The sequence below is a fragment of the Sander lucioperca genome, chromosome 3 (assembly GCF_008315115.2).
Source record: "Sander lucioperca isolate FBNREF2018 chromosome 3, SLUC_FBN_1.2, whole genome shotgun sequence".
NCBI classification, from domain to species: domain Eukaryota; kingdom Metazoa; phylum Chordata; class Actinopteri; order Perciformes; family Percidae; genus Sander; species Sander lucioperca.
In genome coordinates this window covers 46,066,789-46,079,757 of record NC_050175.1, presented here as the reverse complement: position 1 = coordinate 46,079,757, position 12,969 = coordinate 46,066,789, and the positions used below count along the sequence as shown (strand labels likewise).

The 12,969-nt window shown below is 43.2% G+C and overlaps 1 protein-coding gene across 2 annotated transcripts in view; it reads left to right on the top strand.

Moving 5' to 3' along the window:
* Positions 1 to 11,769, top strand: part of hsd11b2 (hydroxysteroid (11-beta) dehydrogenase 2) — a 41,590-nt gene extending 29,821 nt beyond the window's left edge. The window contains exons 5-6 of one of the 2 annotated variants that reach the window (XM_035999816.1): positions 9,977 to 10,406; positions 11,143 to 11,769. In XM_035999816.1, the coding sequence (XP_035855709.1) occupies positions 9,977 to 10,401 (425 nt within the window). In that variant the 3' untranslated portion in view covers positions 10,402 to 10,406; positions 11,143 to 11,769. Of the gene's footprint in view, positions 1 to 9,976; positions 10,409 to 10,474; positions 10,500 to 11,142 lie in introns of those variants that run through there. The other variant, XM_031317999.2, reaches the window with a different exon arrangement.
* Positions 11,770 to 12,969: the final 1,200 nt, after the last annotated feature.

Here is a 12,969-nt window from a genome sequence, read left to right as displayed (position 1 = left end):
CACCAATCACCTTTCCAATGATGTCAGGCCCACCTCAGAGGGTCAGAGTATATGGGAGCTGTACCACTTTTAATTTGGGTATGACGTTTAGACCAAAAAGCATGGATTTCAAAAAGTCGAGAACCCTTTTGCAATGATGTAAACACATAATGTAATCTGAAAACTGCTGCTCTGATTAAAAAAACAATGCAACTGATCTCAGCTGGTATTCTGTCTGGAATGGACATTTCTAAGTGACCCCAAACTTTTGACCGGTAGTGTATGTCTCATGAAGAGAATATACATGTATAGTTTGTGTTGCTACAGTGAACACTGGTTCCCTCCACTCCTCCATTCAAACAGAACAGAACAGAACATTTTGTTTTCTTAATCTCCAGGCCTGAGTCTGTCTTGGCGAGCATGTTTTTAATAACGCTCTCTTCTCTGGAGGCAATCTGGACATCATCTGCATAGTACTGGGATAGGAGATACCGCGCCAGGAGGGGGGGGGACATTGACACATCCATGTTGATGGCAATTATAAAATAAATTGCACTCCGAGGACAGCCAGTTTGAATGACTATCTGAAGTGGTGTTGGGTCGGTGAGCTGTTCTCTGCAGATAACTTTGATAAAGGAGCCTCTGTTTACATCTTTCACTGTGTCAGGGAACAGCTGAGGGAGCTGTATGTCCTCCAGTGATATGATCATCTTTCACTGTGTCAGGGAACAGCTGAGGGAGCTGTATGTCCTCCAGTGATATGATCATCTTTCACTGTGTCAGGGAACAGCTGAGGGAGCTGTATGTCCTCCAGTGATATGATCATCTTTCACTGTGTCAGGGAACAGCTGAGGGAGCTGTATGTCCTCCAGTGATATGATCATCTTTCACTGTGTCAGGGAACAGCTGAGGGAGCTGTATGTCCTCCAGTGATATGATCATCTTTCACTGTGTCAGGGAACAGCTGAGGGAGCTGTATGTCCTCCAGTGATATGATCATCTTTCACTGTGTCAGGGAACAGCTGAGGGAGCTGTATGTCCTCCAGTGATATGATCATCTTTCACTGTGTCAGGGAACAGCTGAGGGAGCTGTATGTCCTCCAGTGATATGATCATCTTTCACTGTGTCAGGGAACAGCTGAGGGAGCTGTATGTCCTCCAGTGATATGAGATATATTTCCTAATGCATCTCTAAAGTCTAAGAAGACTGAACACAGTTTACATGACTCGTGCTTAAAGTCATCTATGTGTGTTTTCATGCAGAATAAATGCTCAGTCATACCTTGCCTATTGATGTAGAAGGACACCTTGTAGCTGGTGGGGAGGGATATATATATATATATATATATATATATATATATATATATATTAATATATATCATCTTGGATTAATGCTCCGCTCCATGAATCTGGTACTCTATTATTTTCCAAACAGATGTTAAAGACACCTGTTGCTCGTCTCCTGGCTTTGACAAACAGCCTGTCATCGAGTCTTAGTGTGTGTTCATTACTCGGAGATACACAACGTTAGGATCACAAGCGTTGGGATCTGATTGGCTGCCGCGGAGCTGGTGTAAACAGCGAGCCGGGAACACTTTATCCTGCTGCTGTCACTTTAATCCTGAAGGAGCAGCTTTGTGTTTAATCCTTCCGTCTCTCTGCTGGATGAACTTTACACACACACACACACACACACACACACACACACACACACACACACACACACACCTCTGCTCACAGTTCACACGTTACACGTTTTATCACCAGCAAACACACATACACACACACACACCCACACATACACACACACACACACACACACACACACACACACACACACACACACACACACACACACACACACACACACACACACACACACACACACACATACACACACACACACACACACACACACACACACACACACATTTTAATGATTTATTTATGTCCACATGAAGAAAACCAGTACAGGGACACAAATAATACCGATGCAGTACAATACACAAACTGATGGACCAGTGACACGCAGCAGATCTTCACAATATCACTTAACAAGCTCAATACTCAGTTCTTAAGGGTATAAGTAGCGCAATACTCAGTTCTTAAGGGTATAAGTAGCACAATACTCAGTTCTTAAGGGTATAAGTAGCGCAATACTCAGTTCTTAAGGGTATAAGTAGCACAATACTCAGTTCTTAAGGGTATAAGTAGCATAATACTCAGTTCTTAAGGGTATAAGTAGCACAATACTCAGTTCTTAAGGGTATAAGTAGCACAATACTCAGTTCTTAAGGGTATAAGTAGCATAATACTCAGTTCTTAAGGGTATAAGTAGCGCAATACTCAGTTCTTAATGGTATAAGTAGCGCAATACTCAGTTCTTAAGGGTATAAGTAGCGCAATACTCAGTTCTTAAGGGTATAAGTAGCGCAATACTCAGTTCTTAAGGGTATAAGTAGCGCAATACTCAGTTCTTAAGGGTATAAGTAGCACAATACTCAGTTCTTAAGGGTATAAGTAGCATAATACTCAGTTCTTAAGGGTATAAGTAGCACAATACTCAGTTCTTAAGGGTATAAGTAGCACAATACTCAGTTCTTAAGGGTATAAGTAGCATAATACTCAGTTCTTAAGGGTATAAGTAGCGCAATACTCAGTTCTTAATGGTATAAGTAGCGCAATACTCAGTTCTTAATAGTATAAGTAGCATAATACTCACTTCTTAAGGGTATAAGTAGCAGCGGCTGTCAGTACTAGCAGATATGGCACAGTACTTAGCCAGCTGTTAAGCCTCTTTTTGGCAATCCCAAGTTGTTGCAGCCATCTTACTACCAACCTGTGTGTGTTTCCTAGGCTACCAAATATGAAAACTAGTAGCGTGCACCTATAGCCCAGCTCTGAGATGGTGTTTAGGAGTGGTTGGTATTTAACTACCTTGGTGTAGAAAGACTCCTCCATGCTGGAATCAAAGCTGCAGCCTACCTCCAAAATATGCACCTCACTGGACTCCTCATTGATAATAACAACATCAGGTGTAAGAGAGTACTAGAGGTACTACTGCAGGGCTGGAACATGGATGGTTTTACCTGAGAATGTTTGTACATTCTTACTGAGAGAGGGAAATGGTTTGAGATGTCTTTCACTATGAGGTCTACTATTTTGTCATGACATGCTATGTACATTCCTTTGTAGGCATGGCAACCATTTAGGATGTGTGACAGTGTTTCAGTGATCTGTTCTGAGGTGATGCAGACAATGAGGGAAACCAGATGGAGAGGTTGAGTCATACACACACACACACACACACACACACACACACACACACAGACACACACACACACACACACACACACACACACACACACACACACACACACACACACACACACACACACACACACACAGACACCTCTGGTCACATTTCACATGTTATATGTTTCATCCTGTTCAACAAACTCACAGCTGTAGAGACAAAAATATTCATCAGAGTCGGGAAAAAAGGGACAAAATGTCCAAAAAAAAGCATCTCACAAAGTTTGTGTTGCCGTGTCTCCAACAAGGGGGTGAGCCTCTCTCCACAGCGCGTAGCTCCTATGGAGACATGTTGATGCTACCTAGCCATCACCTCCCGTTAGCATCCCATTGACTGCCATTCATTTTGACGTCACTGATGTCATTCCTCCCATCTGGAAGTCTTTGTGGTTCCCCTGCTAAAAGGTGGTGACCCTACCATCTTAAATAACTACAGAACAATCTCTAAACTGTTTGTCCTGGTCAAGGTACTAGAATCCCTTGTCAGTGATCAGTTTAGGTTTAGTTTAGTTTAGGGCTGGCAGTAGCTAAGTCCGTAGGTTGGGTTGGGAACCGGAGGGTCGCCGGTTCAAGACCCAGTACAGACCAAAAGTACAGAGTGTGGATTGGTAGCTGGAGAGATGCCAGTTCACCTCCTGGGCACTGCCCCCCCCCCCAACAGCTCAGGGCACTGGTCCACCACCGGCAGCCCCCCCACTCTGACATCTCTCCATTAGTGCATGTAGAGGTACTGAGCATGGGCAGCCCCCTCACTCTGACATCTCTCCATTAATAGAGGTACTGAGCATGTGTGTGTATTTAAGGCCTGTGTGTAGTGATTTCTAACAGAGTGTAAATTGTAATTTCCCCACTGGGGATCAATAAACAGTATATATTATTATTAAAGAACTTTTTTTAACAGTTATAATGTGTTGTCTGACTTCCAATCTGGTTTTAGAAAAGGGCATAGTACAACGTCGGCAGCTCTTAGGGTTTTAAATGATTTTGTTGAATCCATGGATAATAAGCAGCATTGTGCAGCCCTTTTGATTGACCTATCAAAGGCATCTGATACAGTGGACCACATAGTGCTTAAACAGAGACTGCATAGGGCTGGGCTTTGGGAACAAACTGTCGGCTGGCTTGTTAACTACCTTACAGACAGAACTCAGTGTGTGCAGGCGGAGGGCAGCACTTCTTGCTATCTCAAAATAACAAAAGGCGTGCCTCAGGGGTCAGTCTTGGGGCCACTGCTATTCATCCTCTATATCAGTGGTTCCCAACCTTTTTTCCTTGGCGCCCCCCCTACTCATGTCTAAGAAAAGCTAACCGCTAGCTGACAGCTAGATTCAGTCTAAAATAACGTTAACTCAAACTTAATGGGAAAAGCAGGCTACAGCTAAATTAAGACTTCACAGTAATAACAATAAAGACAAGTATTGAGTGATTGTATTTTAAATGAGCACAAGTAAAGTAGAACTGACGTAACAGCTGTTATATATGTTACGTGTTTGTTATATATGTCAACGTTCATTTTCAAGTTTTATTTTGAGGGTCTTTTAAAGTTATTACATGCTGTCTCAGCTAGCAGTTAGCCGAATTAGCTGTTAGCTAAACTAACGTTAGCTTGCCTGTGGAGGCTAACGGCAGACCACTACAATCAGCTAGCGGTTAGCCGAATGAGCCGTTAGCTAAACTAACGTTAGCTTGCCTGTGGAGGCTAACTGCAGAACGCTACAATCAGCTAGCGGTTAGCCGAATTAGCTGTTAGCTAAACTAACGTTAGCTTGGCTGTCGACCGGAAGCATGGAACAGATCGTGCAGTGTCGTAAATCCTCATACAACCGCGCATCCGCGAACATTTTGCGCATGTGCAGAACGGATCGTGTACCGACAGCAGGGTCCCAGGTTAAGAGGTCCCGGAGGTTTGGCCTACTAAGTAGCCTGCCTACAATATTAAGCGTGAACAAAAATATATAGTTTTCATACAGACTTTTGTATACATTATATATTCTAGTGTATTATCATAATTTGTTTAACGTGCAAATATTTTTTTTTACCTCAACCTCAAACCAGATAAAGACTTGAACCCCCCTTGTGATCTTTGCCGCCCCCCTAAGGGGTGCCCGGACCCCAGGTTGGGAACCACTGCTCTATATCAGTGATTCTCAAAGTGATGTACCCCTTTTGAATTGTTTCTTTAAGCCAAGTACCCCCTGACCAGCGCTAATCATTTTTGGTAGAAAAAAAAGTCTCTATAAAGAGCAACAGTACAGCGCTGTCAGCGATAGATTTACTAAACAACAGCCTTGTACCTGAAAAAACAGTTAAATGCTGATGGGAAAAGGAGACACACTGTAAAAAAGACAAACCTTGGAAAAAGACGAAAGAAGGAAGGAAAGAAGGCAAGAATAGGTCAAAATAGCATCAAAAACTTCAAAAACAATGACATAACTTCAAAAAAAGCGAGGAACTTGTAAAGAGAAGGAAGGCAAGAATAGGTCCAAAGAAGGCGGCACAAATGTCACATTTTTGGTAGGAAAAAAAGTCTACATAAAGAGGAACAATGTTCTGGACAACAGCCTTGTTACTATTAAACATTTTGTTAAATAGCTCACGTACCCCCTGCAGTCCTCCAGAGTACCCCTAGGGGGACCCGTACCCCCATTTGAGAAATACTGCTCTATATCAATAACATTGGTCATAACGTGTCTGATGTAAAATTTTATTTTTATGCTGATGACACTGTACTGTATTGCTCTGCACCCACCACAGACCAGGCCCTCTCCCAGACCAGGCCCTCTCCCAGACAAGGCCCTCTCGCAGACCAGGCCCTTTCCCAGACCAGGCCCTCTCCCAGACCAGGCCCTCTCCCAGACAAGGCCCTCTCGCAGACCAGGCCCTTTCCCAGACCAGGCCCTCTCCCAGACCAGGCCCTCTCCCAGACCAGGCCCTCTCCCAGACAAGGCCCTCTCGCAGACCAGGCCCTTTCCCAGACCAGGCCCTCTCCCAGACCAGGCCCTCTCCCAGACAAGGCCCTCTCGCAGACCAGGCCCTTTCCCAGACCAGGCCCTCTCCCAGACCAGGCCCTTTCCCAGACCAGGCCCTTTCCCAGACCAGGCCCTCTCCCAGACCAGGCCCTCTCCCAGACCAGGCCCTCTCCCAGACCAGATCCTCTCCCAGACCAGGCCCTCTCCCAGACCAGGCCCTCTCCCAGACCAGGCCCTCTCCCAGACCAGATCCTCTCCCAGACCAGGCCCTCTCCCAGACCAGATCCTCTCCCAGACCAGGCCCTCTCCCAGTTACAACTTGCTTTTAACACGCTTCAACAGAATCTTTATGATTTAAAACTTGTTTTAAATGCAGAAAAAACTAAAGTCATGCTTTTTTCAAATTCAAAATCTAAATCACATCTCCCTTCAATCCTCACTTCCCAGGGTACTAAGATTGAATGTGTTTCTAAGTACAGATATCTTGGTATTTTAATTGATGAATCTCTTTCTTTTACCCTTCATATTCAGCAGCTAGCAAAAAGATTAAAACTTAAACTAGGGTTTTATTTCAGAATCAAATCCTGCCTTTCGTTCGAATCTAGAAAGAGGCTGGTCGCTGCCACTTTTATGTCTGTACTTGACTATGGTGATGTTCTATACATGCATGCTTCGTCTCAAAGTTTACATGCACTGGACACTGTATACCATGGATCTCTGAGGTTCATCACTGGTGATGAAATCCCTCACTCACCATTGTGAACTGTATGAACGTGTTGGATGGCCTTCTCTATCAACACGGAGACTTCAACACTGGCATACCTTCATATACAAGGCTATTTTAGGTCTCCTTCCATCCTACCTTCTGACCTATATCAGTGTAAATAGTACCGGGACTTAAAAAGGATCTTTTCCTTCTATCTGGTCCAAAGGTTAGAACTGAGCTGGGGAAAAAGGCCTTTAAGTTTGCTGCTCCCTCTACATGGAACAAGTTACAGAAATCCATGAAACTTACTGAGCTGCTCTCATTGGTCGCTTTTAAGAGGATGTTGATTGACTTGGAGGCAGCCACATCTGGCTGCAGATGTTTTGCCTGATGTGTTTAGGATTGTGGTTGACTTTGAAAGATTTGCTGTGTCAGTTGTTTTATGTTTTTGGTGTTTTTGTGTATTTTGTGTTTGTATGTGCTGTATGTGTGGTTGTACTGCTGCCTGGCTTGGCCAGGACACTCTTGAAAAAGAGATTTTTAATCTCAATGAGTCTCTTCCTGGTTAAATAAAGGTTAAAAAAAATAAATAAATAAATAAACTTTGACAGAGAATAACTTTACATCTGAAGAGTTTAAAGACTCTATTTGTCCATTGTTTATTTCTAAAGAAACACGACAATGTATAAAAGGCTCCATTACCTTGTAGCTCACGTTATGGCTCCGTAGCAGACGTTTTTATAAAAATAGGCTAACGATTGGGTCATAACCACGAGACTTACTGTCTCATAGTAGAGGAATTACCGTATAGTACAGGAGAAGCTCTCAGGCAGTTTGGACTTCCATTAGCTGTTTAAGTTTAATTACTAATGTTAACTATCATTGTAGTGATCAATAATTAGCCTGTGTCTATGTTATCTCCTTACATATACCTACGCTCTCCGTCTCTGCTAGATTGGGAATGATTGAGATTTCTCTTGGCACAGCTACCAGAAGACTTCCAACTTTCAGACAGGTTGCTCACGTCACATCTACGTCTTCAAGCTCAGTTGGAGGCTGCTCAGTAACGCTCAGCCATCACCGGGAAAGAGCTTCTAATATCCTTTACTGGTCGCAAAATTAATTTGCCACGGCACACTAGTGTGCCGTGGGAAATTATCCGATTTTACTTAAATGGTCCAACAAATTTTTTTATTGAGTTACTGCAAATAATTTGCCATTGTTGCTCATCTGTGTCTGCAATGTGATGACTGGCAGAGAAATTAAATACTATTCTGTGTCAGTAGGAGGCAGTATAGCGCAATAATGACCTTGTTGATGTAAGACAGTAGAATGACTGCCCCCTGGTGGCAGTGACAGGATGTAAGCAGTAGAATGACTGCCCCCTGGTGGCAGTGACAGGATGTAAGACAGTAGAATGACTGCCCCCTGGTGGCAGTAACAGGATGTAAACAGTAGAATGACTGCCCCCTGGTGGCAGTAACAGGATGTAAACAGTAGAATGACTGCCCCCTGGTGGCAGTGACAGGATGTAAGCAGTAGGGCCGAGGTCATCGATGTAAGCCTGTAACAGCCATGGATACATTTTTTAAAAGGAAAAATGCAGATTCTGATCTTATTAGACTACAATGTGTCATTTTGTAACATTTTTGATTGGTGGTGTGCCGCAGGATTTTTTTAATGTAAAAAATTTGCCGTGGCTCAAAAAGGGTTGAAAAACACTGATCTAATGAATATTCATGAGTCTTCCCCTACCATCCTGCAAAAAACAAAAACTCGCTCATTGGTCTCCGTCCAGAGCAACGGGATCTGCTGGTCCATTTCTTTAACTGTCTATGGCAGGGGTGTCAAACTCAGTTTCCCAGAGGGCCACACTGGAAAATGAGAATCACATTGAGGGCCAGACAAGTAGAGATTATTGACATGTGTTTATTTAAGAGAAACAGTCAAATATTTTGACTGTATTATTGCATGCCTCATATACTGTAGTCTTCTCACTTACATTTTGGGCCTCATAAAGCCCCAAAAAAGTTCGGCTAAAAAGTTCCTTAGCCAGCGGCAGATACGTTGAAAAAAGCCCCAAAAAAGTTGGAAAAGGCCAAAAAAATGTCTCTGCAAAATTGTCTGAAAAAGTGACAAAAATATCAGAAAGTGCCAAAAACATCGTAAAAAGCGCCAAAAACTTCAGAAAAACTGGCAAAACATTGATTAAAGTGTCCAAAATGTTAAAACAAAGTGCCTAAAGCATTGAAAAAAGGCGGATAAATGTAAAAAAAAGCGACAAAAACTAGGTGGGCCTAAATTTATTGTGAACCTAAATTGAAATGTGAGCCGGATCAAAACCTGCCCTCGGGCCTTGAGTTTGACACATGTGGTCTAGCTTTGGGCTTTTCAAACTTGTTGTGTGTGTGTGTGTGTGCACTATTTGTAATCATGAATTTTCGCGGACCACCTCATAACATAATAAAATGTGTCTAGACACAGTCCTACCTGAATTAATCCGTACTTCTTAATAGGCCTACTAGCACTAAAACTAGACCTGGTCATCTCATCAGCACAACAGGCTTGTTAAAAGAAAGTTTACTGCACACAACGGCTGCCACATATTTCATTTATTTATTCACTCAAGAAGCCGAGGACATAATCAGGTTCACCTGAACAACAGGCTTTGAGTATTAATCTTCAGAGTTTGGACTTGAACATCACGGCCGAGCGCCACTAGCCTATTTTAGTAATCACACAATAACTTGACATTTTAATTTAAATTTAAATTGTATATCAATATACATATTCTTAATTTTTATGGGAATTTCCTGGTAAAATGAAGGTTAAAAAGCTATTATTTTATATTTTATTTTGCTTTTCCACGGACCACCTGCAGTACCCTCACGGACCACAGTTTGGGAATGACTGGTCTATGGTATCCAGCGTTGTTGCCGTGGTAACCGTGTGTTTGTGTTGCCGTGGTAACCCCAATGTGTGTTGTTGTTGTTGTTGTGTCTTGCAGGTCAGTCGGGGAACCGAGCCTACTGGGAAACGCAGCACACACGGCTCTTGCAGAGTCTGTCTCCGGCGCTGCTGGACGAGTACGGCGAGGACTACGTGTCCGAGACGAAGGATCTGTTCCAGAGCCACGCCAGCCACGCCAACCCGGACCTCAGCCCCGTGGTAGTTGCCATCACCACGGCGCTGCAGGTGCAGCAGCCGGCCCCGCGGTACTTCGCCGGGCCAGGCGTCGGCCTCATGTACTTCATCCACAGCTACTGCCCGCTCAGCGTCAGCGGACGCTTCCTGCAGAAACTGTTTGTGAAGAAGAAGCTGCCGCCACGCGCGCTGAGGAAGCAGGCGGACTGCAAGCTGAGCCACGGCCTCCACAACAACAACAACAACAACAACGACGAGGACAGCAGCGGCGAGGTCAAACTCAAGTAGCTGCCAGAGACACAGAGACACAGACACAGAGACACAGATACACATAGAGACACAGAGACACAGAGACACAGACACAGAGACACAGAGACACAGAGACACAGACACACATATAGACCCAGAGACACAGAGACACAGAGACACAGAGACAGAGAGACAGACACAGAGACACAGAGACACAGACACACATATAGACACAGAGACACAGAGACACAGACACACATATAGACACAGAGACACAGAGACAGAGACAGAGACAGAGACACAGACACAGAGACACAGAGACACAGACACAGAAACACAGACACACATATAGACACAGAGACACAGAGACAGAGACACAGAGACAGAGACAGAGACACAGACACAGAGACACAGAGACACAGAGACACAGACACATATAGACACAGAGACACAGAGACACATAGAGACACAGAGACACAGAGACACAGAGACACAGAGACACAGAGACACATAGAGACACATAGAGACACAGAGACACAGAGACACAGAGACACACAGAGACACAGAGACACAGAGACACATAGAGACACAGAGACACAGAGACACACAGAGACACATAGAGACACAGAGACACATAGAGACACAGAGACAGAGACAGAGACAGAGACAGAGAGACAGAGAGACAGAGAGACACAGAGACAGAGAGACAGACACAGAGACACAGAGACACAGAGACACAGAGACACAGAGACACAGAGACACAGAGACAGAGAGACAGAGAGACAGACACAGAGACACAGAGAGTTTAGAGGACCACTTCTGTAACTATTTTGCTCGAGCGATTCATTAGTTTGTTTTTCCTTCCATGTTTTGTCCTTCTTTCACATCTCTAGTCGGCCGTTTCCTCGGCTTCTCTTTGGATTTGAGCTCTATAATGTGAAGAGCGAAGAGCAGACACACAAACAGAATCTGCTGATTTCTCTTTAGCCATTTTCCAGGATGAAAAATCTGCAGAATAGCGTTAACATGCTGAGTCCATGGCGTCCGTCTCCCTGGATGTGTGTGTGTGTGTGTGTGTGTGTGTGTGTGTGTGTGTGTGTGTGTGTGTCTGTGTGTGTGTTTACGTATTGTGATGTCATTTCCTGGAGTATCTTCAAATGTTTTCACATTCCTAAAATCATTAGAGCCTCAGCTTACAGGTTATATAAGTCAATAAATCAGAATAATTCATTACAGTTGTACATTGTGTCAATATATTTGCACTTGTATGTTGAGTTATTATTATAATCTTCTTTCTCTGCCCTTTTTTGCATTTTCAATCCAACTATTTATGGTGTTTTATGCCTTTTATCTTCACTTAAACTGTGAATTTTGTATAAAAATAATGTAAAAACAACACAAATATGATGTGAAATGTTCACTTTGGTTCATTCTTTGATAGAAATAAACTTTTTCAGACTTTTGCTTCTGATGTTTGATGGATGAATCAATACAATACAATTGTAATCAATACAAATCAATTCAGAGTCAGACTGTTAGCATATATATATATATATATATATATTTGGGCTGTCAGAAGATTAAATTTCTTAATTGCGATTAATCGCTGAATTTCTATAGTTAATCGTGATTAATCGCATATTTTATCACATGATTAAAATTCTATTATTTTGCATTTCAGATCAGTTTTTATGTCCATATTAACAATGGAAAACCATTCTTACCAGTGGATCTTGATTGGGAATCAAATGAATGCAAAGAAAGTTACTTTATGAACTTGATTTTAAGATTTGTAATTATTTATTTACTGTAAACAAAAGAAAAATGTGTGAATCTGTCATTATAACACAATTCCTCCAAGTACCTATCTAAAAAACTACAAATCCCTCTCCTTACTAGAGTCCATATAGTGTTTAGTAACTCCTAAATAATGTTGATTCCTCTCTGACGTCCAGTGATCACGGTTAATGAGACAGCGTTTGCACTCTGCAGCAGTTCCAGTGTGGCTGCTTCCTCCGTGTGGTACAGGCTGTGTATCCGTGACAACTACTGTCCCCCTCGACGGCAACGAGACGGGTCAGAACATGCCAACCGTAGTACGTCTTTAAGACCCGAGTCCTCTACGATGCTGACAGGTCTGCAGTTAGTTGCCACCCGTTTCGCAAGAGCTGTAGTAATTTTTTTGGATTTGGTTTCATCCACAGGTCGGCAAGTAGCACTCTCCAAAATACTGCTTAGCCTGTGGGTAGCATGCTAGTGGGTAGCATCAACCTGAGTCACGTTAATTATCTCGTAGCTGGTAGCTCAAGCTTGACGTGCTTCGGTGATATTTTAATTCAGCTTTACACAACGTGCACATGGCTTTGACTTGTATACGAGCTGTCTGGGAGTTTCTGAAAATAAAAAGCTCCATTCAGAGTTATTGCTGCTGTGTTTCTCCATCCACCATCCAGCAGCAGGATGTGTTAGGAGGAAGTGGCAGCTTGATGAGAAGTAACGGTGCTGCAAAGGGTCAAAATAGTAGCCTGTTAGGACCTCGCCAAGCCCAGTGAAGTGGAACATAAATTAATAAATGCCGGCATGCGATTAATGCGATTAAAATGCAGG